The sequence below is a fragment of the Sphaeramia orbicularis genome, chromosome 15 (genome assembly GCF_902148855.1).
Source record: "Sphaeramia orbicularis chromosome 15, fSphaOr1.1, whole genome shotgun sequence".
Classification (NCBI taxonomy): domain Eukaryota; kingdom Metazoa; phylum Chordata; class Actinopteri; order Kurtiformes; family Apogonidae; genus Sphaeramia; species Sphaeramia orbicularis.
Genome location: NC_043971.1, coordinates 17,745,841 through 17,772,891, shown reverse-complemented (window position 1 = coordinate 17,772,891; position 27,051 = coordinate 17,745,841). Strand labels below are relative to the sequence as shown.

At 35.7% G+C, this 27,051-nt stretch overlaps 1 protein-coding gene across 3 annotated transcripts in view; it reads right to left on the bottom strand.

Moving 5' to 3' along the window:
• The window catches only part of xpo1b (exportin 1 (CRM1 homolog, yeast) b), a 37,773-nt gene extending 21,813 nt beyond the window's left edge, over positions 1 to 15,960 (bottom strand). The window contains exons 1-6 of one of the 3 annotated variants that reach the window (XM_030155774.1): positions 15,572 to 15,960; positions 10,387 to 10,518; positions 9,838 to 9,939; positions 5,983 to 6,055; positions 3,885 to 3,946; positions 2,582 to 2,626 (exon numbers count right to left, since the gene is read on the bottom strand). In XM_030155774.1, the coding sequence (XP_030011634.1) occupies positions 2,582 to 2,626; positions 3,885 to 3,946; positions 5,983 to 6,055; positions 9,838 to 9,939; positions 10,387 to 10,512 (408 nt within the window). In that variant the 5' untranslated portion in view covers positions 10,513 to 10,518; positions 15,572 to 15,960. Of the gene's footprint in view, positions 1 to 2,581; positions 2,627 to 3,884; positions 3,947 to 5,982; positions 6,056 to 8,414; positions 8,459 to 9,837; positions 9,940 to 10,386; positions 10,519 to 15,571 lie in introns of those variants that run through there. The other 2 variants (XM_030155775.1, XM_030155776.1) reach the window with 2 other exon arrangements.
• Between the last annotated feature and the right edge of the window lie 11,091 nt (positions 15,961 to 27,051).

The following is a 27,051-nucleotide window of genomic DNA, read 5'->3' as shown; positions in this document are numbered from 1 at the left end:
CAGCTGACGTAAGCAGTGACTCACTCCCACTGACATTAATGCAAAGTCACTTGTGTAGCCAGTGAGCCAATCTCTCCTTCTCACTTTAGGGAATGTACATCAAACACACACATGAGGAGGTGGTGGTCTCAAATAGCTTTAGATCAAGGGGCAGAAATTAAAATGTGCACAGTGAATAAGTCGCTCTGGTCCAATTTGTCTGTGCTTAAAAAAACAAACCACTTCAACCCGGTCTAACTCTGTGACAGGCACTGAGGCTGCTATTGTTCCAGTCTACGCCACATTCTGTCAGGGTCTCAACGCCTTTCTGATAAAGATCTCAATAACTCCTTCAATCTGGTCAGCACTAATTTGTTGATGAGACAGAAGAAGGAAGCTACCAGCCAATTTCCACAGCTCAGTGATGGCAGGATTCAATGTCTTGTCTTCCTGGACTGCAATTATCGTGACACTATTTATTTAATATTATGACTGGTTGTTGAAAGTCACTTTACTGATTGAAAAATATCAATAAAGATTAAGTCACCTGTCAGCTGAGATTCAGAGTCAAAAGAACCAATTAAGAGTGACATCTTCAGGCTGGAAAATATCACTACATAAGAGAGAAATCTAACTTAAACCAATGTCTGGATACTTAAGAGCAATCTGCTTTTTAAGACCAAAACAGAAGTTAGGCTGATTTACTCATGTTTGTATGTACCGATTAAGATGAGACAGAAAACTAGTTTAAAAAACTGTTTCATTAGCTGAAATAAAAGTAAAGATCCAGCTTCATAAGAAGTAATAAATGAAAAGTGTGTTGTGTGAATGAATGTTTTGTATGTCTACATGACTAAATAAATTATGAAAAAAATGCCTTTTGTTTTCTGAAAAACCGAAACATCTATAGTTGTTTTTTTTTCATGTTTTCCTGTATCTCATCTCCGAAGCACTTAGACACAGTGTTTTATCACAGAGTTGTATTGTATCTATAGCAGAAGGGTGGTCAATATTGTAAGTCACAGATCAGACCACTATTCAGATCAGACAATGGGGAAAAGAGAAGTATTCATTTGCTCAGAACACTAAAAGAATGCTTAAAGCACAGAACTTGTGCACTTGGCCTAAAATGAAAACTTTTAAAATATCCAATATATAAAAATTAAATGATACAATATCAAATTGTGAAATTAAAGTACAGTGTGAGGCATAATATATACAATAAAAATCCTAATAGATTTAGCCTGATCTGATTCTGCAGCAAAGGGTGTTTCAATTAAAGATGCACTATTAAATGAGCCTAAATAAGACTTTTTATACAAATAAAATCCAACTGTAAATTAATTGTTGTAGATTACTGTATTTCTCGCATAACTGAGGACAGAGGTAACATGATCACTAACAAGTTAAAACTAACAGAGCTAAACAAAACTAAGCATTTAGTAACAAAAACACATTTCAAACAGAAATGAAATTGAAACCATGAAGCCAAAACTAAATAAAAATGGAAACTTAATGAAAAAGCAAATCTCTTACAACCCCATATAAGCAGAACTGCTGAGCAAATTTCTGAGCGTGTATACCAAATACTGTTCTTATACGCTTCAAATATCTGTTTATGGGACAGTAAACACAATAAACTGAATAAATTTGTTAATTCAAAACAAGCAATATAAAACCGTCACCTCTGATTGTCGAACAGCAAAGACACGTTTTCACCATTTGTGGATGTTATTTGTCATTCAATTGATGGCTGCAAACTCAACACTGTTTGGTAAATAGAAACTAGCGGAATGGCCCATTAGTCACTGGATTGCTCAGTGCAGACTTGAGTAAAGTTTCCGTTTTAGGTTATAACTTTACATTTATACCTCCACCTCTGCTTCATACAGTCATCACACTCACATAGATGAATCAAACTGACCACTTCAGCTTCAGCTGGACTTCTGGTCATATTCTTGCACACTGTACTTAGCAGTTCTGGGCTTTGAGTAAGATGCATGAATTCCCTGCTCAGCTGTACTCGAACTGTCAGTGTGGATATCTTCACTGACACTGTTCAGTACCTTCACTCACATACAACTATGTACAGTAGATTAGGAAAAGGCCGCGATGTTTTGCACAGAGCACAAAGAGGTGGTTCTAACATCTGGAGACAATGATGTTTGTCAAGTCTTATACAGGCAACATAATCTACCATTTCCTCCACTAAAAGGACTGTGGGATTTTATACTTATTAGAATAACAACAGTTTAAAAGCAACTACAGCAGTTGAAATCTAAACTTAGAGTCTGAATATGAGTCAAGGGACACTAATCAAATGCTTTGTTTTATAGTGTTAATCTGGTATCATTTCACAATAAAAACAGTTTCAGAGAGAATTTTCAAAGACAACATTAAAAAAACTCCCAACAGCAGGGTCAGACTTAAGACCCTACAGGCTGCACTAAACCACATGCCATAGTTTTCACAGCTAAAGTAAGAAATGGGTCTTGACAATGCAAAACCAAGAAGTTAAAAAACAAACAAACATACAGTCTGGTTTATTCACCTGTACACATAAAATCTACATGTAAATTTGTGACATTTGTAAAAGACTTACCTGAACAAGGATCATGTTCAGCTTTCCAATGTACACTTTTTCTTTCTACAAAGTTAAAAACAAAAAGACAAATTAATGTACAATATTCTAGTTATTTTCATTTTATCACTGGAGACATGATCAAACTCAGTAAGTAGTTTAAATAAAACTTAACAAATAATTAACACGTAATCAATCTTTATGTTTAAGGTAAATTTAGCCATTTATGTTAAGTGAAATATAATTTGTACAAAACACTCTGGTCAACCTGAGTGGTTCAAGCATGTAAAATAACCATGGATAAGTCTGAAAAGTAGGGTTTCATGTGTACTGTTTGCAGGGTGACATACTTTAAGATGATGCAAACAGCAGAAACATGGCTGAAAGTTGCTAACTCAGCACCTGGTTAGTTATTATCTACTAACAGCTGAGTGGAGGCATATCAGTCATGGGTAGATGGTGATCAGATTTGAGCTGACGACAGCACTCTGTCAATACTGCCTTGACCAAATCTATACTTTGTCCAAAGCTAATGAATGTTTGCCTCCTAAGGTTTAACTGCACTCCACAGTCCATAATAACAATGTATTATTACCACTATAAGGGTTTCGTCTTCTCATGTCATGTCTTTACAAAGTTATACAGCAGAGTGATAACCACATTATGTGTGTTGACTTTCTAAAAGTGTCTGAAAAATCTTTTTTTTTTCTTTTTTGCACTATATTGCAGTACACAATTACACAAGTGGAGCATGTTCACAGATTGTTATTTATAAACCAAACACAGTCAAATTGTAAGAAATTACTAATAAAGATCTCAGGCAGTGCAATATAGCTGAATATATAAGCACACAGGTAATTTAAGTACATTTACCAAAGGCCTCATCACTAATATGTCATTGCACATAGCACTGCATCATGCAACCAGACATTGCATATTGTTTATGTACATTCATAGTGATACGCATTTCATTGAAACTAGTGAGTACATTTTCCGTTGCCACTGATGTCACCCAGATCTATGTGGATGTATTTCAGTCTGTTATTAGGTAGTAGGTTGCACACATTGGATTATAAAAATGGCAAGACAAGACGCTATCTTTGGAATTTCAGTCTTTCTCAATGAAGCCCCTCTGTTTGAGTAGTCATGTTGGCTGAAAACCTTTTTAAAAAGGTGCTAATTCAACATCTTTGGTCTCTTGTTTACAAAATGCTGACAATTCATCCACTGGGCCCTGCTCTACTTCAAAAGGAACTTTATTTTTTTTGCCATTTTTATCTGATCCAGCATAACACTTTAGCTAAACATTCCAAGTCTTACTTACCTCCACATTTGATGCATCTGATGACGTCTTGATAATGAGACCAACAACATACTTTTTTATACCTGGTAAGTACACAAAGATGTCAGAAGACCGTTAGCTTTCAGCAAACATTTTATATGTCCAAACATATCCTGACACGTCGAGTTGCCTGGGCACGCTACTCTGGGGCCCTAACACAGCTAGTAACTGGCTAAACCGCCACTATTCTTCCAGTACATCTGCACTTTAAAAAAGGTGTGTCCTTCCATTAACAAACTTCAGTTGGTAACCACATCGATGTGGGCTGCAACTTCCACTGAACCTGTAGGCGACAGACTTCCAAAAAGCCATTGGTGAGTTCAGTGGTAGTTACTGACCCAAAGTGTTTTCATAGACAGTTTAAGATTGTCAATGTGAGCAGAGCATCTTAAAAAAATATGTGTTTTCAGCTCCGTCGCATTTGAGACTAGGCTCTAGCTGTACTGAATTCTCTTTCAATGTGGTGGGGTGCAGAGAGCGGAGCTGAAAACAAGGCAATACTCTGACACAAGGGGGAAAAGACATACTTGCCGGTCGCCCTGCACTTGGTTTGCCACTTGAACAAAATTCAGGCATCTACGGTCAGAAGTAGGGAAGTCTTAGGTCAATGGAAAAATAAATTTTGAGCAAAATTATATAAAAATGGAGGGAGGCAGAATCAACTGATTTGAACATGATTATTCCTTTTATTTCATCATTATTTTTTTTCCCCAAACAAAAATTTTTTTTTACAAAAAAATTTACCTACTCCATCTTAGAATACTAAAATAAAAAAACTGCTTTAATGAGAAAGTGATAACAAGGACAACCAACTGAATAATAAAAAAAAAGCCAGTGACAGTCTTAACCAGGTCAGGCAATTAAGCAACAATTAAACTCTTAACTGTTCCAACACTTATCAGCCTTTGACACTTGATCAGATCTTGAAGAAACAAATTAAGTTTAGGATGTTTGGTTTGGTTCGGTTCAACAACACATAATATACATGGCAACCTAAAATGTTTCTGAGGTCAACATTCAATAAAAGGATTAGGGTTTTAAAGTGGGGTTGTGTGAGGTATTTATCCATAGTCAGTGTATTATCTACAGTAGCTGGCAGTCAGTAAGCCCTCAGTTTGGAAAGTCAGACATGAGTACCAACACTGAAGCAAAAATAATCTACTGATGTAGACTTATATTTTGGCCACTTACAAAAGGCCCAAAAAAGGTGATGGGGAAGTGAAGCCAGAGCACATTGACAAAAAATAGCAACATTCTTAGGGTCAAACTGGCCATGATCTAAAAAACTTTATGTTTCTAGGGAAGTAAAGAAGTCCCCCTTTTACACAAACTCCTGAACTGTTTTAAAGTCATTCATCTTTTGTTGCTGTCAGTCAATTTTCATCTGATACATCTGTGCATCCCTAATAATCCTTCCTTCCATAACACCACTGCCTCCATCAGTTTGCTGGTTTGTTTTGTTGTGACAACAATTAGATTTAATCCAAACAAAATTCATTGGCAGACCAGCAACAACGTGGATAAGAGGTTCATACAACCTCACTCTAACACTCAAAATTTCTCCTATGTGTTGAGATCTATAATTTTTGATCGCAGTAGGATCAAAAAAACACACTGGCAGATTGTTGGTCACAACATTACTTTTCTTTCTCCCATGTGGACACAGATAGCATAATTTTTTTTTTACGGGGGCTCTCTGCATTTTACAAAAACCTCCATCCACTGACCCTACTATCACACAAAAAGTTAAGATGTGGACTTTCAATCAGTAGAAGTCAGCAGATTAACACTGCAGCACTGTTTAGTTCTCTTAATTCTTCAAAGATGCCCTCACAAAGCTTTAGTTCTAGGGCGTTAAAGTCGCTTCTTCTCTAAAAACAGCTGCTATGGTCCAGAATCCGACCATTTTGTACCAACCAGAGTGAGCCAGTTGGGCAGAAAACAAACCAAAATGCTTAGTGAGGAAACACTCCTCAACTTGGCAACCACACGTCACAACATTTAAAAAGCCACTACCACTGAGGGTGTTCAGACAGTTTGAGGGGTATAAACGTAAATATAGCAAACAGTAGACAATTACCTTCACACTGATTCCTGGGAAGAATCTTCCATCTTGTTTTGATAACCGTTTCCAGAATCTGAAGAGCATAGTACTGTAACAGGCCAGGAGGGGGGCAGCATTAGGACAAAGCTTTACAATCACACTCAATATCAAACACTGTGTAATTTTAATACAAACCAAAAACAGTATGAAGTGGACCAGCCTGGAATAACTCGCATTTCTAAACTGGATTGGACTGAACCACATCGTTCATGCAGATTTTGTAGAATGCAAAACATTCACATTTAGTTTGGTTTTTAAATCTCTACAAGCATTAAGCTGGAACACTGCAGAAGTCCTGCTGTTTCTCGCAGCATCACACCAGACAGTAAAACACAGCAGCAGCTTTGGCTCTGATTGCTTATGGTCAAGGATGCATGATACATCATCTATGTCAAATGTTTCATTTCTTTACCAAGGCTGCAGAAGCCATGCAGGGTTGGTACTGAAATCCAGTTCAGACAGGAAAGAGATCCAACTGAAAACTGGAGCTTTGTTCAGAAAGTGCTTTTTGATTTTGTTATTCAGTGTCTAGAGAAAAAAAAAACTTGACCTTGTTTCACCATCAGCTGTTGTTTTCTGTTTATAACATTTATACTGGACAGAAGCTTATAATGAAGTGTAGTTTCAGAAAAGGCATAGATAATTAGACAGAGATTGTTAAGAGAGTACAATAGACACAAATATTTTAACACCATGGTGGAAAGCTATCTCTCATGCTAAAACATTTACTTCATTTGATGCACAGCTAATGCTGACAGTAATTCAGCATAAAGTGCATGTAAAAAAAAAGTTACCTTTAAGACTAACAGGAAAAAATAAGATCAGTAAGTCTTAAGAGCTACACATACTCTTTTGGACTGTGTCCAGCTAAATAAGGCCAGAGATCCATATAATTTTTTTCTTGCTTTGCAGCTTATTAACTTAATTTAATGCAAATGGTCTGAAAATAGAGGTGTTTTGCCTTCATTTAATTTAATTCAATTTATTTTATTACTTAAATAGGATGCCAACAATCAAGCACTTAATTAAAACCAGTATCAAAAAGCAAAATCCAAACAAAAACACATCACAAATACCTAACCCTGAGCCTGTGACTCAATTTTCCTAACAAGTACACACAGATTCAATCTAAATCGACTCCAACATAAAGTGAGCCTTAATTAAGGCCCCTAAACTGGTGTGTCATAAGGAACAGCAAGACCAACCACAGGTTATGCCCTGTATTAATTTTTGGAGCTCTATAGTGAAGCATGAAGACAAAACCAAAAATATTTTTATTAACAGTTAGTTATTGATCTAGGGTTACTTTAACTGACTGTTTCAGCTGTAGGGATCATCAATTCAAGGGAAAAAATGACTTTGTAAAAATGAATGATATGTAGTACAGAAGGAAATTAAAGTAAGATTAGCAATGTGCTGCAGACAACGATGCAGGGAGGATTAAAGGTAAAATCTCCTCACCACTAGTAGGTGGACAGGTGTCAGCTGAAGGGCTGTGCATATTTATGTCATGTTTTGTTTCATCTTTAACTGTCACTATGTACAAACCACAACCAAGATTAATTACATGCAGGAAAACTGCCAGATTTTTTTGCTGGCAAAAGCACATCGTTGAAGGGTTTTGGCTGATGAATTGACCATGTTTACATGCACAAAATATTCCTGTTCTTACTCATATTCTGAAAATGACAATATTCCAACTAAGATATTTAAATAGCTAATGAAAAATAATATTCCTTTAACATTTACATCTAGTCATGCACACTCCAATTAACTTATGCCATTTTGTTTCTTTGTGCCAAAAATATTTTTTCAACGCTTTCCACTGCTGGCAGACTTGTCCAGTTGTGCAACTGCAGCCTCCGTCTTTCATTCCTTCAGTCATCTTGTTGAAAGGGTCAGCTTTGAAAAATTTGCATCTATTCAAGTCAATGCACAAAGCTGACCATAAACAAGAAAAAGGTTGTGTGTCAAAAACTGTAGTTAAAAAAAACCCTCATTGAGTCACATTCTGAATGTGCTCTGTAAATACTATCCATTAGCACATCCCAGATCTTAATAGGAAAATGCTACATATGGAATAAGGCCTAATTCAGGACATTAAATGATTGTAAGGCAACTTGTATCAAATTTGGAATATTGTCATATCCAGAATAAAAGTTTAATATAAATGTGCATGTGAGCGTATTCACTGGGGGGAACAGAGAGGACAGGAGAGGAGAAAAGGGAAGGAAGGTGGAGTGGGTACAGAGCCATGATCCCTACAGGTGAAATTAAGTCATCAACTGATTGTGTGTCTATAATGGATCCTACTGACTGTAGCCTGCACCCTCCCTCTGTCCAATGAAACAGATGCAATAGAAACGGATGAACAGAATTCAGTCAAAGGGAATTTAAAAAGGGTAGACCTTGTGGAGGCCTGCCGTCAAAGCCTAGCTGTGTCATGAAGCACAGGATGACACACCCCTTTTCTTCCTATTACAAGCCATAAACATAATGGAACATTGTGATTAATATCAAATAGTCACAGCTTGAATTCATTACATTTCATTATAATAATAACTGTAATTAAGAAAAGCCAAATGTTTAATGTGCTTTGAAAAATGCACTTTTTTAACAAAAGAAACAAGATTAATGCAGAATTCAAGAGGTGTTTACCTTTTGTTTTCTCTTTTCCTCTAATGTCCCCATTGTTTTGGCAAATTAAAAATTTAAAGCTATAAAAGTACTGATGATACATCAACTCAGACATTAGTAATGAACATCTGTGTTAAAAGCAATCTTATAGGCAAGCAAAAAGAAAAGGCAAACATCACTAATACTTTGAGGAAGTTCTGAATGCAAAGCACCTAACTTGTTCAACTTGTTTTATTGTATTAAAACATAAAATTAAGGTGATCATCATATATACCATAGTCAAATCTTTAAATACTTCAATGTCTCTAAACTCAGGATCACTGTTAAGAGGTTTCTTTTCCCAAATATACAAAACAGTTATTTTATATATATATATATATATATATATATATATATATATATATATATATAAAATTTACAAGTATAACTATGATAAAAACGTTAAATCAACAATATGCAACTTGCAGCATTTGTGCATCCTAGGAAATTGGTTACATATGCGCAGATGGACATTTGCTCCAAAGCCTATAAAACTGTTTACTTATCAGAAGACACTTTATGGACAAGGGTTTTTTTTTAATATTAAAATAGTAGACCTGTAAAAATTTGCTAATTCAGTGACGTGCTGAGGCTTTGTGTAAACAAGTGTTGCCTGCAGCTCTTTCACAGTTTCTCATCTACAGCTGTCGTTTACCTGACCTGCTAAACAGCCCAATCAGCTGATCAAGGAAACTGCTTCAAAGCTGTGGTAAAGTTGACAGTAAAACTTATACTGACATGATACATGCAGCTGGTAAGATTACATTAATAGGGAGCCTGATAGCGTATTTAGCATTGAGAATGTATCTGCAGCAAGACTTGCTAAATCCTGATCCAAGTGTTCAGGCAATTTCAGATAGATGAAAATTCATTTTTAGATAGAGATAGACGTCCTGCATAGCTCAGTTACGGCATGATACAAATGCATAAGAACTAAATATTCAACTTCTGCTGGGTCCCTGGGCACCCGTAATATGCACTCACAGTACAAAAAGTTACTCCCAACAAATGAATACATTTACTATCTGAAAACCACACTCTGACCCAGAATAGGGGTCATTTTTCCTCACATTTTATATCGATAGCATACACTTCTTCCTCAAAGCACAAGTAAAAGTCTTTCCAGCAGTGCTTTCTGGATTAGAGCTGGCTTACTTTGGTGTTCATGTTCTGGGAGAACTCAAGGATGGTGTCCACTCTTGTCCATGCATCTGGGTGTTCTTTTAAATGTGTCAAAACTTCCTGTGCCATTCTTTGCTGTAAAACACAAAAGAATAACATTTAGATTTTAACATAAACGTGTATGAAGGTGGTGGGGGGAGGGTATTTGTAAGTATATATAAGCATCAATAAAGGTATGTGAATATAAACTCTATTTACAGTTAGTTTGAAAGTGTGTCTTGGGTGACTGGATTACAAATGGATGGTGCTATACGCGGTAAAATTATAAATATCTTGTAATATTAGAGTTTTTATAGTGCAAATCATGGTGCTCACACTAACTGTAAAGTGAAAGTAGCATGGGTTGTTACAAAATTTTAAGCCAAGTGGTCTGCTGGACACCTTAGATGCATATGATAGACCATGAGTGAGGTGTTGTAAACATGGTCTGTGCTAGATAGGTTTGTCTCAGTTGGTCATACATTTTTGGTCAGGTGTGTCGGTTTCCTGCATTAAAAACATTTCTGTTTGTCTCAAACTTACCTGTGGTCCAACTCCATGATATAGACAGTTCACCACATTATCCAGCAGGTTGATATCCAGTTTCTGGTTGAAGTCCAGCAGCTGCTGAGCTGCATGGTCTGCTAACATTGTCATAATTGCTGGCATAGAGCTCTGTAACAAGGACAACAGAGGGAGGGTCGTGAAAGCTCAGAACACATTCAACGGGCAAAGTCATGTGAACTGTGTGTTTAGAAACAATTTCAAACAGCTGACCCTGGAACAAACATCCCTGGACCCACCAGTGAGCCGTCACTTTAAGTAGTTTAGCTCTTAGTGTCACAAGGCTGTCAGCGCTTCAAAACTGTATAATGTGAATGAAAGCTTTTCATTTTTTTCTTCTATTAGACTGAGTAACAAAACATAGGTGCATGATAGGTTCAAGGTTACCCCAGAAATCAGAATTAATTTATAGGGAGAAGAAGGATTGAATAACTACAGTCTGGTGGTTGGTAATACTTAATGTTACTGTAAAAATGTCTCTAAATCTAACATAAACTTATTTTTATGGGTGATGGGAGAGCTCTTGATACAATGGTGTACTATAAATTAGTACTTTTATTTGTACTGAGGTTAAAGTGGGACAGTTATTTCTAAGGTATTAATTTTCTACTTTGCACCTCTACTTCTACTACTACACATAAAAGTAAAATAAACTCCTAAATAATGTATTTCAACAGATTAAGTTAATTCGCAGTACAGAGTAACTGAAATGAGCTCACCCGTCACTAGCTGGAGAAAACAAACACATTTAATCATCAACAATGATCCAATATTCAAGTTTACTCTGAAACGGGTCATTCTGACATTTTCTTTTAGTACTTTAAGTCTATTTTGATTCCAGTTCTTCTGATTTAACCATGACTTTTACTTGTAACAGTATTTTTACACTGTGACAATGTCACTTATGCTCAAGTAAAATATTTGAGAACTTCCTACACCACAGCTGGTGAGGAAGTACTCCAATGGTAGCACAGTATCCTACCCAACAATAGGTCAAATTCAATACATCTCCTTGGTTTACATTCAACTTAAAGATACTTATTTCACAATCAGTTCACTGTCAGCAACTGTTCAGCACTTTATACCTTTTCACTGTGAACTGATCTTTCTTATTACTTTATGAAATTTATCTGGCCTAGCAATATTGCTTGATTACATATTTTCTAGATTTTTACAATCAGTCTTAGCTTTTATTTGATTGTGTGTGACTGTGTTTTGTGTACAACAGTGTGCTCCAAACACATTTCAACTAGCCAAGAGTTAGAGAAATTCAACACATTCTGCTGTAACTTGCCTGCATCTAAACTTCATTTAATTGAGTGAACGTAAAAATAACTACAGGCCATAAAAGAAAATTTATGGATTTTCATTTTACCTTTGCATTCAGTACTGTAATTAAATCACTGCAAATGAGCCCCACCCTTTTCATCTGACCATCAAGCAGCTGCTACTCACTTGACCTTGACCTGTTTAAAAAGGTGCAAGTTGCAGCCTGACTGTCAGATGTCATAAAACTGTTGAGTAAAACAGACCCATTAGATTTTTTTTTTCTCTGCTAGATTTATTTGTAGTGATTTTGCACACTTTCCCTTTCATCTGCTCTTATTATTCTCTTAGGATCAAACACAAAAATATCTGTTTGGCACTGCTCGGAAAACTGAAGAATATGCACAACAGCTAGTTCTATCAGAAAACAGAAACCATCATGACTGATTGTTCGTATTGTTTAAATCAACAGTTTCACTTTTTGCCATGTGGTACACTCCACAGACTTCCATTAGCTTAAACAAATGCATTCAAACACTCATTTACAGACTGCCATGTCCCTTTTACAGGATCTCACAAAGGTAGAAATGGGATGTTTTACATACTATCTGTATCAGCAGAAGCCATCATCAACAGTGAACAGTAGTTACTAGCAGTCCTCTGAACTGAGATTCTGAATTTGAGGGAGAAGATAAAAATCTCTCCAATCTAGATTTTTTTTTGTCTTTTTTACAGTTGGTCTAATGTTCAGTTTCATATTTCCTGACTGACTATGACTTTAATGTTCTGTGATTCAGACATATTTATGTAGCTATTTGTTACTAAGATTTGGAAGTTCACTTCAACAGCTATCCAATTTCTAATTGAGTGAAATATATTTCTCTAGATTTTCCAACATGCATAAAGCATTTAGAAATCGGCACGGCACCTCACGGCTGAGAACTCTCTAAAGATCTTGAAGATAAAATTATTGCATCATTACATTTGTTTTAACTCAAGTTGACCAAATATAGAAAGATAGTTGTTGTATGAAATGTAACTAGTTGTTAAGGAGTTGTAATCCCATGTGCTGGTAAGCTATAAATATTCAACCAGAAGAATTACATGTCTCAGTAAACATCACACGAGAAGTTACTGAATAGTTCAGCTAGTCAGTATGGCACCTCATGGCCAAGAACTCTCTTAAGATCTCAGGGACAAAATGATTGCTGTTCATAAAGTTGGGCAAGGATGCAAGAAGATCAGTACATCTTTGAAAATAAACTGCAAAACTGTGGCCAAGGTCATTCAGAGTTTCTCTATGAACCATACAACAGTGAATCAGAGTCAAAAAAGCAGGCTTAGAAAAAAAGACTGCACAAACTGATCAATAACTTTGTAAGTTAGCACTACAGGATAGACATAAAACTGTCACCGGTAGCACCGAAGAGATTTCCACAAAATCTGATCTGACTGCAAGTGTGCACACCACACTGCACACTCCACCAGGTCAGTTTAAATGAGCATTATATGCATAAAACATACCTGAAGTCCACTAGAAGGCTCAGTCTACTGAACCCCATTTACCCAAACTGAAGAGCGGATCAACAGCACCAAGAAAAGTATCTTGCCTCAGGTCAAACACAGTGATGGTAGCATCATGGTGTGGGGTTGCATGAGTGATGGCAAATTTATTGCCAAATTTAAAGATTCCATTATAGTTGCTCACAAAAGTGAGTACATAGACTTGAAAAAACCTGGTAAAAGAGCTGTATTTTGGAACGACAATGACCACTCCAAGTAGACCACTGCTTGACTGAGGGAGTTTAAAGTCAAAGTGTTGGAAAGACCTTGCAAATTTCCTAATCTGAATCCAATCATACACTTGCCTCTTGAAATGCATGGTGAAGGAATGCTGGGTGTCCAACATCAGGTGTCATCACAGAGTGGAAGAACATCCCTGGCCTGTGCAACTCTGGTGAACTCCGATTCTAAGTGACTCTATTATATATTTTTTTGTTGTCAGTGTTTTAAAGAATCCAAAGAAATCACAGAATGTTAGCAAACATTGTGTAATTTTTTTTTTCCCAATAGAATATACAGTAATCCTTGAACCATGTCCATGCAATAAACTTACCTGGTGGAGTGTGAACATGTGGCTTGCACACTCAGTCTGGCCAAATGCTATGGAAATCTCTTCAGCAATACAAGCAATTACTTATCCAAGTCTCCCTCTGTGACTGTGTGATTCAGTATCGTCTCATTCTCAATGAACCTATGAATGACCTTGGCCACAGTGTTGCAATTTATTTTCAAAGATGTGCTGATTTTCTTGTATCCTTGGCCAACTTTATGAAGGGTAATAATTTTGGCCTTGAGATCTTTAGGGAGTTCTTGGTCATGATGTGCATTACTGACTGTTCAGGAACACCTGTGATTTTTCTGAGACATGTAATTCTTCCGGTTGCATATTTATTGCCTACCAGAACACGGGATTACAACTCTATCAACTTCTTTAATACAACAATCATCTTTAGTTAGTTGGCCAACTTCAAAATAAATAATGTGTAGGCATTTTATTGCTGCTGTTTTCTCAACAGTATCTTCTGTTTTGTAGAGTAGTAGTTTTATATGTAAAAATAAATCAGAGATTCTACATTGCATAACACATTTTTGGCCACTACCTCTAATGCAGTCACTGACTGAGTGAAATCAATAAATGTTGTGAAAACTTTACCCGGATTATCTTTCAAATAATATGATGCAAAAAGACGAGTGACTTGTTTTTCTACCACGTTACTCTTTAAGACTATTTTATTTATAATCTTATTGTCAATTTGATCATTACTTTTTCTAAATAGATTTAATTAAAACTACATTTTTCTCTCCCCTTGCTTTGCTACTGTTGTTCTTATTCCACTATGAAAACAGTCAGCTTTCATAACTTCATTAACACTGGTGGGATTAAAAAAGTTGTTAAATAATGTTTGCATGACCATATTAAGAAGGTTAACTGGGCCACGTGCCGGATGTACTAGTCTACGTCAATTTGTTTACATCTGTAAGTGATGGATCTCACTCAAATAAACACTGACCGTAACTCGAGTAGCAAGCAGTTTGTGGTTTCAAAAATGTGAATAATGAATGCAGCCTACAATCATGTTGACAGTGCCTATCGTTGCGTGTTACGTAGATAATGTAAACACCACTCAGTCAAACTGCTAACGTTTTAGCTGGCCTTAAAGCTAACTAACTACTCCCCCTAGCATGCTAACAAGGGTGTCGCACAAACACTTGACATGTGGTTCTTCATTGGTAACTCCAACCACTCCCACCAAGAATACCAGGCACAGAGCACATTCATTTCACTTATTATATCATACATTTATGGCATTGCAAGTTATCGCTTTATATCGTTGCTACCTTTACTGATGACAGAGTTTGACAAGGCTGCTTGGTGTTGTATTTTCGCTTCACAGGAGCTTAAACTTAACGTCGGCTACCGCTAAAAACCTAGCAACATCAGGTTGACATCCGCTCCCATCACAGCACACGAGTGATGCTGCTGTGTTGGTTGAGGCACGGATTTAATCATACAGAGGCTGGTTACTTATTCATACAAGCTCAAGTCCCGTTAGTTGTGCATTAGTTAGCTAGGTGAACTTACAGCACTTTAACAGTCATCAGTAGCTAATCCTTGTGAAGTAGTCAATACTAGCCTGCAGGAAATCGAAAGCCATTCAGATAACTTCATAAATTACTGTCTTTTTAACAAGCTCCAATGACAGACAACGTAAACTATAAGGTAAAAGAAGTTAACACCCACACGAAAATGCATTTTACAGCCTATACAGGTAAATCCAAGACATTGTAATCACAGCATGGCAGGATTGCACTTATCCCCAGTTACGGTACCTACCTAAAGTCCAAGGCTCTGACTGAAAAGAGTGGCGTTTGCCCAAGAAACTACAAGATACAGTCAGCACTTCAGTATCACTTGATAAGAAAATAATTCGTATTTCTGCAGCGTTGACTCTATCTCCAGCTCCAGCAGTGAGTGATGTCTGGCTAGTAAGAACCGGTGTTGTGGATTCCAAAACTACTATTACGGCAAACTCAGGAATATGTCACTCCGGTACATCTTACGAAACAAAGCAAACATTAATTTACTATTTAATTCGTTACTCTGATAATTTCCAGCGGGGCGGTATAGAGGTTGTGTGCCTGCGCCTCCTCTCCTCTCTCAAGCAACTAACTCGCAACCGGTTGAAACCGGTTCAGACTGGGAGATTCCATCTCGGTTTAGTTTTCAGCCGATGGCGCCGCGTAAAGTTTGGACCATGGTAACTCCCACGTCGTGATCGGATTGGCCGCGGCGTTGGCGGAGACTTCGTAGTTTGGGTGCCATTGGTTGATTCGCCTGTCGGTCTATTTCAATTCGCTCAAGCGCCCACGCGACTACTCCGCCCGGAGAGAAAAAGAGGGCAGACTCCCATGCAGAATGGACTTCTCGATGACTCCGCTTATCAGAATAGCGAATAACTTAGCCAGCACTGTTTTATAATTGCTCTTCAGGGTTATGTGATGTGTTATCTTTATTGACATAAATGCCTTTTAAACGTCGCTGCACGTGGATAGAACGGCACGCGACAATATAAATAAAGCCCTTGTAGTTGCTCAGACTCTTCTTTTCCAGGTTCTGCTACTTTAATATATCCGTAAAGGACAGTGAGTGTTTCTAGCAGGTACACTGTCTGCTTGAATGATGTGACACACCGCAAGTACCATTCATTTGCCTGTTGCTTGTAAGCTGGTAATTTTCCACCAGCCACGAGTGGGAGTGGTTACATGATCATGAACGCACGGGGTTAGAAAAACGACCTGGAGAAGATTTTGTTTCTCGAACGGGGGCAACAGTATCAAAGTGAAGGCTGGACTTTATAAATATGAAGTGACAACATCAGCGAAGAGGGGAAATGCAGTCTATTAATGTGTATTTTGTTAATTGGGAGCCGTATCGGGTATGCACTGCTGTCAATTGAGGATGCAAACATGACAGCGTTTTTTTTTTTTTCTCCTCTGTGGTCACGTGGTCCACGCGCTACTTGATGGAAAAATACTGGATTTGGTGTGTAGTGGAGACAGTACACAACCCAGTAAAGTCATTCAGGGAGGATTTTTCGAAGGGCGTTTGAGTCTTTACCCAGCAACACTGACTACCACTCATTTCTTTATGTCTCGGCGACCATCCGGAACACATACTGGTTATTTGAAGTGGTCTGAGGTTGAAATAGTATTTGTGCAAAGTGCAAAGTCATGTTTCATACTATTTTCAAGTTCATATTGCCTTTAGAATTAAAAACAGGTCCCCTTTCAACAAATTAATGTGACGTTTTAATGGATGCACCTTAATCTTGTTTGATTTTTGTCATTAGAATAAGTCTATAATCCCACAGTATACCAAATTGCAGGACAGGTGGATTTCTACATATAACAAGTATCAAGTTTGTTATTTATGTCTCTGTGACCCATAGAAACATGGAGCTGTATTTGAAATAGCTTGGTTTGCAATTCTGTTTGTGGAAAGTCTCTTTTTAGACTATGTTTTAAGTTCATATCTCATTTGAATATTGACTTTTGTTCAATTAAGTTGTAATATATATATTAAATCAGCCCACATAAGTCATAGGTAGGTACTTTACACAGGAGGTGGATACTTAAAACATAGGTATCAAGTGTGCTATTTATGTTGCAGCAATGTGGTGAAATTCAGGTGGTATAAAGCTATGTTTTAGATTAATTCACTGGGTGAAATTTCTGGGGTGAAACCTTAGTTTTAATATGAACTGGCTTATAGGCCCACAGTACATCACAATGCATTACACAGCAGGTGGATTTCTAATTGTAATGTACATATGGCAGGTCTGCTACTTAAATTTCAGTGACGCTTAGGAACATGTAGACTTCATTTTGTATAAAATATCTCAGCACCAATATTCTTTTATATCATTTAAGTCTTAAACATTACCTGGCATATTGATTTCTAATTATATCTATAATAAAGGTATCATGTTTTTAGTGACATGTAAACATTAGTGGCATGTTCTTATCTGAAGTAGCCTCATGCTAAAATGATCTTTCATGTTTTCAGCTTATGTTAGTTTTAGATTTAAAAATTTCTGATCATTTAAATATGGAATTTGTGTCATAACATAGATATAGTCTTCTACATATGTTTTAGAGTAATTTTAAGTTAATATTGCTTGTATTTATATATTGCATGCGTCTTTTTGTAACTTAAGATAACCTTACTCTTTCTATTAACACAAGTGCACCATAAATAATTGAGCATACAGCAAATGCAATATGTCATAATGTTTTACATGGCAGGTGGATTTCTAATAATAACACAGGTATCAAGTTTACGCACACTTATAAGGGATTCACAGCATCCTTCCAATAAATTGCAGCCTAAAGTAAGATACACATGTCTTTATGCCTGCAGAGTTTAATATAGTTAAGTTATCTGCTACTGTAGATCAGGTATTTAACTGACCGCTGCTAGTGTGTCAGTGTCCTTGGATCAGCCTCACACCCCAGACAGTTGGCCTATATCCGAGCCTTTGTTATTAACAAACAAGATTTCAAAGCCTATTATCTATGTGTTGATTCACGAGCACCCTTTGGTTTGCCCTGCATGCTGTCACATTCCTAGAGTCCTTACACTCAAAAGAAAAAGAGACTGCACACATTTTAGACCCAAACAGGTCAGCCCACTTTTGAGGAAAACAATAGTCTTAGAGGAGTCTGAAGTTCAACTTATTGTATATATGAACAGAGGTCTTCATATACAATCTGTCTCGTGACTGTTGGCCTTTCAAACTACTGTGGTTTATCATTTACATCCATTCTGTTGTTCACTTGATTTAGATTGTGAGATATGATTTGTTAACAAATAAGCATGCAGGATGTTTCCTAGAATTCTGTGTGGTAAATGCACAGAGTAAGTAGCACTTTTTTTGTGAGAATTTTAACAAAAGCAATTGTTTATTATCACTGGAATTGAAATAAAAGTAATACCATAGTTTTGCTGGTACCTTTTTTTCCCCAGTAAAGCAAATTTACATTGAGTTATTTAGTTCACAATATTCAGCTGCCTGCAGGCGCTCACTGTCAACACAACTGAGCTTCTGTCTTAGTGCAGTGCTGGAATTTATTGTTACACATGTGTGAAGTTTGGAGGTAAGCAACCACAGTCAGCCTGGTAGACTGGTTAAATCTTGTTCTGTCTGGTCGGGGCAAGGCAGGCCATTTACATATATTATCATTGCACCACACTAGGGGGCTGACCTCCATGTGGCAATCTCCAAAAAAACTTGTAATTTGTTGTGCTGGCTCTTGCTGCTCTTGTCCAGTTGGCTCAGTGTTCAGCTCTGCAACATGAACCCATGACAGGAAAAGCAGAAATGAAAGCAAGATTTCGATGGTAGTATAATACAATAATATTATTAATAATAATAGTAATAGTAATAACAACATGACAGTCACGTGGTTCTTCTTTGCTGCTTGAGTCATGTAAATCATGTTTATTCTTGGTAATAGTTATTTGCAGGCTAATCCAGGCCAAAAATACACAAGTGATTTTTCATTAACCTGATACTCTGGTCCGTGTTTCATTCAGGACATTATATAAACAAATAACAGCGCCATCTTCTGCTGCTTAAGTGCGTCGCTTTACTATATCTCATTTGTGATCCAGTAACGCCCTCTGCTGGGAAAATCACAGACATTTCATGTGTTTTTATAAGCTGAATAGTAACACACCAGCTTTAATAATTGTAACTGAGCAAATAAAAATAAAAACTAGCAATTAGAGAACAAAACACACATTCATAGGCTGGGTATTCTTCACCTTTGACCAATACCAGTTAGTTTTTCAGGTGCTACTTTCCAATTTTAACATTAAATAAATTACAGTACACATTATATTACAGTTTTTAATTATTTTTTTCCACTTATTTGCATTTTTCTACAGCATAATTTTACAGCATAAAACTTGATTTGTGTACTGACATTTGGATTTTTGTATTTATTATATGAATAGAAATGTATTAAAGCTTTACATACTCCACACAGTGGCACTGATGAGATTTAGAAAATATATTTATTTTTTGTTCAATACTCTTTGGTATCTCAGCAGTTTTGACTGTGCCATAAACATATTTAAGTTAGTACTGATATGAAGTTGTACTTTTTGACTCAGAATGAAAACAAACAAGTGGTGCCAGGCACAACAAAACCCCCCCTTTCACACATTTCACCCAATATAAGTAAATGGGAAGATTTTAAAAATTCATTAAAAGATTTGAACTTTGACCTACTCTTCACAAAATGTAATGAGATCCATTCTGGGTCACTGGTAATCTATAAGGTCAGTTTGGTGTGAATTCAACCAATAGTTTTGCTGCTACAGACATGTGAATTTTCGCCCATTATAAGTAAATGGGGTAAAAAAGTTAAAAAAAATAAAAATAAAAAATCATTAAAAATTTAAACTTTAACCTACTCTTCCCAAATGAAATGACATCATATTAACTGCCTCTATATATGTGCCAAGTCTGAAGTAAATTGAATCAAAATTGATGTTTTTATAGACATTTGAAATTTTGCCCATTATAAGTACATGGGAGGGAGAAAAAAAAAAAAGAATTAAAAGATTCATAAAAAATTGGAACTGAGACCTACTTTTCCCAAAAATGTAATGGCATCTATTTTGGGTCACTGGCAATCTATAAACCAAATTTGGTATGAATTCACCCAATAGTTTTGCTGCTACACACATTTGAAATTTCGCCCATTATAAGTAAATGGGGAAAAAAAGATTTTAATTTTAAAAATTCATAGAAAATTTAAACTTTGACCTACTTTTCCCAAAATGTAATGAGATCTATTCTGGGTCACTGGAAATCTATAAACCCAATTTGGCATGAATTCAACTGATAATTTTGTTGCTAGAGCGTTAACAAACCAACAAACTGGGTGGGGTGTGTGTGTGTGTGTGTGTTGGGGGGGAGGTAATAAAAAATTACAGTTTACTGAGCTACATAAATACATATTGAACATTTATGAATATTCTGCTGTTGTCACTGTTATTCTGTCACTGGTTCACTGTCCATTTACTCAACACTGTCTTCTCTGCAGGTTTATTCTTTGTCTTACTTCTCGCATTACATGTCGTCTGTTTGCATGTCACACCTACATCCTGGAAAGACTCAGTTTTGTCTCACTGTGTGCTCTGAACAATGACAGAGTTGACAATAAAGGGAACTTGGACGTGAAGATTAACCAAACCTCAGACATGGTGACAAAAAGTGAGACAGATATTTTGCAAGAGGAGCATGATGTGTGAATGATCGTGTACACTGAGCATCTGTTATGAACACGGATGAACTGCAGAGGTTATGAAACTGAGCGGTACAGGTTTTTTCCATTGTGCTTCTAATATAACAGATAACAGGAATAGAATAGAATAGAATAGAATAGGGTTTAAAAATATTCTATTTACACAGATAAATGTTGCAATGTTTAATTCAAAGTAATGCATGCCTTGTCAGAGATGAAGGGTCTATAATTAAAGGTAGATTATCTTGCATATTTTACACTCTTCTTTACTGATATTAAACTAGAGAGGTAAAACCCCTACTGTCAAGTTATGTGTTTGTCAGTTACTTCCCTGTTTTGTCTGTTTGAATTTAGTCTTGTGGTTAATTGCCAAATATACACCGTTTAGTATTAGGAACATAAAAAGTTCAGAAGATGTGATACAAATATACTGCCTTGTCAAAAAGAAGGATCATGCAGTGTTAGACTAAATGACACAAATATTTCCATCCATAGTTGCATTTTTTGTCCCGATGATCTTGTATCGGTGATCGGGAGTCAGACCACTGTTTAAAGCAGAGGTGTCAAACTCATTTTGGTTCAGGGGCCATATTTAGCCCAATTTGATCTCAAGCGGGCCAGACCAGTAAAATAATAACTTAATAACCTATAAATAATGATAAATACAAGTTTTTCTTTTTGTTTTAGTGCAAAAAACCCAATTAAATTTTGAAAATATTTACATTTTACAAAAAAGATGTGAATAATCTGAATAAAAACAAACAAATTTCATTTTAAAAATTTGTGCAATTTTAAAAAATATTATGCATTGAGTTATAAATACATGTACATTACACACAATGTTACATAAACATTTGGTAACAGGCAGAATATTGTTAAAATTTTGGAGTTTGGAACTAAAATTTGAACAATTTGTACAATATTACATCTTATATTAACACAACTCCAGATCACAGTGGATCTATAAATGCACCAAACATTTAGTAACAGGCAGAGTATTGTTAAAATTACACATTTTGGGTTGCTCATCTTTTTTTTTTTTAATTTATGTATTTATTTGCATTTTATTGTGAAAGAATAGTTTTGTAAATGTAAATATTTTCACAGTGTAATGTTATTTTTTTCACTTAAATTTTTTCCACATAATTTTTCACAAAGAAAATTTGTAGTTATCATTATTTATGGGTTATTGTGTTGTTATTTTTACTGTAGATCACATTGGTCTGTATGTGGAACCTGAACCAAAATGATTTGGACAACCTTGACTGTTCAGGTTAATTTTTGCACTTTCATCCTGCGGGGACGGAATGTAACCTTTGGCGGGCCAGATTTGGCCCCCGGGCCGCATATTTAACACCTGTGGTTTAAAGTCTTCTCCACCACATTCCAGATCTTCTCAATGGGGTTCTGGTCTGGTCCATGTGTTGAAATGATATCTTGTGCTCCCTGAATCACTCTTTCACAACAACTATGAGTCTGATAATTTTGGGGCTTGTACAATCTTTATGTTTTATGCTAGCAAATTAATTTTGAAGAAATGAGAAGCAACCCACGGATTCAGTGAAATAACTTTTTGTATGTTTTTGTATGAGCGCAGACTAGAGTTGCTGGGAAATTACACTCTTTCTAACTTATTTAACTTCTATTTTCCTTGTTGTTGGTCTAATGATTCTTGAATCCCTATTTCTGAAAACATATTATAGAGCTAATGCTTTTACCAAGTAAACACACTCTGCTTTACTTTCAGTTTTTCATTTTATAAACACTGGTTCAGTAAGGCTTTGTTTATGTAGTCTGACTTGTACCTTGATTTAAGTTATTCTTTTTTTATTTTCAAGACCTATGTCTCAAAATCATTCTTAGTTTCCCAAAACTTTAAACATATGATCACAACTACACATTCATCTTGACAAATCAAACCACTCAAAACCATGTAAATTTCTATTTGAAGTAAACACACTGAGTCTATATTGAGTCTTCAGTGAATAATGTGCACTTATCAATACACATATAGTATAATATCAATACATATATTATATATAAGTTTGAAATTCTATACAAATATTGCATCAATGAACTGAGCTGTGATGACTGGAGTGAAGTATATTGAATGTCAGTATCTGTCAAAATTCAGATTCATGTGTGAAAACTGTTTAGAGTTTTGGGAAATGGGTCTATGGCTTCAGCATTTTGGATGCTTAGATATAGGTCTAGTTATGCTGAAATTTGCTTAGTTAATCATTTAATCAGATGAACAAAAATAAACCTGGACTATGCAGTAAATGTACAGAGCCCTGGCACTTAAAGAATTCAGATTTAATCTATTTTACTTCTTTTGATTGCACTTCTGTTGTTTTGTATTGGAACATCTTGAGAAAAAATGTAATACTTTTTTTTTTTTTTTTTCGATAAGGCTAAATATGTTCACATGAGTCAACAATTATCATGATAAATGTCAAATTATTATTTGATCTTATTGTTAAGGGCTGATATTTGGTCAGGGGTGCAAACTGAAGAAGTCAGGTTATTTGTTTACCATCCTCTAAGATATCACACAAAACAAAAATATCAAGGAAAAAAAAAATCAATCACATCACAACAAACCAAAAAAACCCCTCCAGTGTTAGATTTAGTGTTTATTTTGCTGTTTTTTTTGTTTGTTTGTTTGTTTTGGGTTTTTTTTTAACTTTTAATTAATGCTGCAAAAGCTGGTGTACACATTTTTAAAAAGTTAAATTCAGTAGAACAACAAAACATTGAAGCATATTGTTTTTTTCCAGAGATGTATAATGGTTTGAAAATAAAGATTTCCACAAATACCCAACAGATTTAAAGATTGTGTCTGTAAAATGACTTTTTCAGTGGATACGGGGCAAAGAAGTCTCATTAAAATGTTTCTATTCATTTCCACCTTTGACAGAAATGTCTCAAATACCATCTCCTTACACTGACACTTGTTGATTTTAATAAAATATACTGAATATGTCCACTAGATGGTGCTGTCACAACAGAAGATCAATAAATTACAACAGCATGACAGTGAAGCAAAATAATTTGGTCCCAATAATATTCAAAATATAAAGTAATCTACTTTTTTAACATTAACACGGTATTTAGTGGAAACTGTTTACAACAATTTTGACAAGTTTTAATGCATCTCCTCTAATAATTCACATAATTTCTATGAATGCTGCACATTATATATAGTCCTGTGTAGCTTCAGACACCTCTGCTGCTGTTTAGAACATGTATACATAGGGAAAAGGCTTTGTGAAGACTGATTGACAGGTAAGGATTGGATTATTTTCCACATTACCACCACCACCAATGAAGCAGGTGAATACATTTAAGTCTGACCACTCACTCATGTGGTTATTATGACTGAAACATAATCCTATTAAGCAGAAAATGAGCCTATTTATGGATACTATTCGCTAATTACTGGCCCTTATTATTTCAGCTGCTCAAAATATTAATCCAAGGCTGTAGCCATGGAATCAACACTAAGGGCAAATCAACCAGCTTGGGCTTCTGGTCCACTGATAACAAAAATAAACAAGTGGTGCCAGGCACAACAAACCCCGCACCTTGCGTGTATTGTAGCTTATTGTGGCATTGATTCAGCTGATGTCATGTCTATGTGTGGTGGTGATGTCAGCATATCAATTGCCTCTATATGTGTGTATATAGTTTGTAGTAAATTGAAACAAAATTGATGTTTTTATAGACATTTGAAATTTTGACCATTAGAAGTAAATGGGAGAAAAAACAAAAAAAAATTCATAAAAAATTTGAAGTTTGACCTACTGTTCCCAAAATGTAATCATATCTATTCTGGGTCACTGGCAATATATAAACCCAATTTGGTATGAATTCAACCAATAGATTTGCTGCTAGAGTGTTAACAAACAAACAAAGAACCAAACAAACTGAACCAAAAACAATACCCCTTGCCTCCCCTAATTAATAAAATATTTATGTAAAATGAAAGTGCCATTTCTGCCCTTCTAATATATTTTAAAACTCATAAACACATGGAATCATTCTGTCTTTCCTCTAAATGACTTAGAGTTACTATTAAAGATATATTATTTATGCTCACTGTTGACATGGAATCATGGAAGTTACAGTCTCTGCTCAATGAAGACTTTGAAAAGGTTTGTTCCAAAGATAAGGACTGAATTAGGATAAAAAATCTTTTATGGCTCCTGATGCCTGTTACAAGCTTCAGCTTGAGCTCCATCTACAATCACTGATTCCTTTGATTTTAAAGAGAGCGTTAAAACTCTGAAATTAAGATTGTCAGTCTGCAAATGTTTCAACTGATTGTGTGTTTCTGTGTTTGAAAATGCTTTTATCATTGTAAAACTATAATTACGGGACTGTATTGCTGCTGTCTTGGCCAGGCCTCCCTTGAAAAAGTGATATAATTGGACCAACCTTGGTAAATAAAAAAAATTTAAAAATCAGTAAACGTGATGCTTCTTGCTATGGCTTGAATCATGGATCACTAACCATTTCTGATCCAATGGCTTCTGTACAAGTATAATTATGCTTTTCTATGGTTAGTATAAAGGTCTAGTTATTATATATGTCTATCATCTCGGTTACCACGGCTTTGAATGACCAGTGGTGGAAAAAGGTTTTGGTCACCCAATGTATTTGTCATATATTACTTTAAGAATCACTCTTAAGTCATTGAACTCTGCTAAGTTTTGGTCCATTCTCCAAACTCACATGCTCCCTTCTGCCCATGTTCTGTTCCATCGAAGTCCAAACTGGGTGTTTCAGCAAAATAATGAAACACACCCAGGGCATAATATGTTAAAACTGTCAAGAATTTAGTTTTGTCACTTTTTTTCTTGTTAACAATAAACAATAAACCAATATTAAACAACTATATATATATGAAAATTGCATTTGTTTGTGTTTGTCTGATGCAGCCACCCCTTTTGAAACACAAGAAAGATTTTTATACAAATACTTCATAATAATACTTGAGATTGTGTGAAATTTTAAGGCTGTCCGAAAACTTTTTTCCACTTCTGTATTTCGTTTCCCCAGAAACTGCTGGCACTGTAACCTTTTAACATCTGCTAAGTCCACTTAAGGGTTAGGGGCACATGTGAGTCATGGTTGAACTGCTGTGAACTGATATGTTTGCTGTGCAAACATAGAAACTGGAAGACGACGTTCCTTTCAAAGGACGTCGAATACTTGTATTTTGGCCTTACACTGCTTCTGTTGTAAGCCTAATCAATCAAAGTTTATTTATATAGCACTTTACAACAACACAAAGAAGACCGAAGTGTTTTACATCTAAAAACATGATTAAAATTACAAGATAACAACAGTTTAATCAAATACTATAAAAGTACATAAAACAATAAGACATGACACACAGTGATAGAAAAGCGTGAAACCCAGTGAAAGTTCAGTGAAAACACTTTAATTTTGCTATTTAACCCAAACAAGGGCAGCTAATACACAGACATGACCAAGAATTTTGGAAGAGCTGTTGCTTTTTCCATGTGTTGCTGAGGTAAACTGAAGAACAATTAACTATTTATAAGTTTAAAAGACTTTTACAGCCAAATAAAACACATTTATGCAAAGAACTGATTTGTGTCCATTATGGCTAGATATACAGTACAGAAAATCTTTTACGCAGACTCAATTTCTCCGTCAATTTCTACATTCTGAAGAATTCACAACATAAGCATACACTGTTACCCATAAAGGAGGAATAACATATTTTTACGTCTTCACATGAAATGATTGTAACAGTGTGATTTATTCTTGATCAGTAAAGTGTAACTGTGACTTGTGTAATCATTGGACCTAGTCAAAGGTGATGACTGATATGTAAAAATAAGAATAAAAAGAAAAATGTGTCTGAAAAGGGAATTATACCAATTTTTTGGGCAACAATATTAGGTTTATTAACAAATATTAGGTGATTTGCTGAACTGAGCATATATGAATATTGGGTGTCTT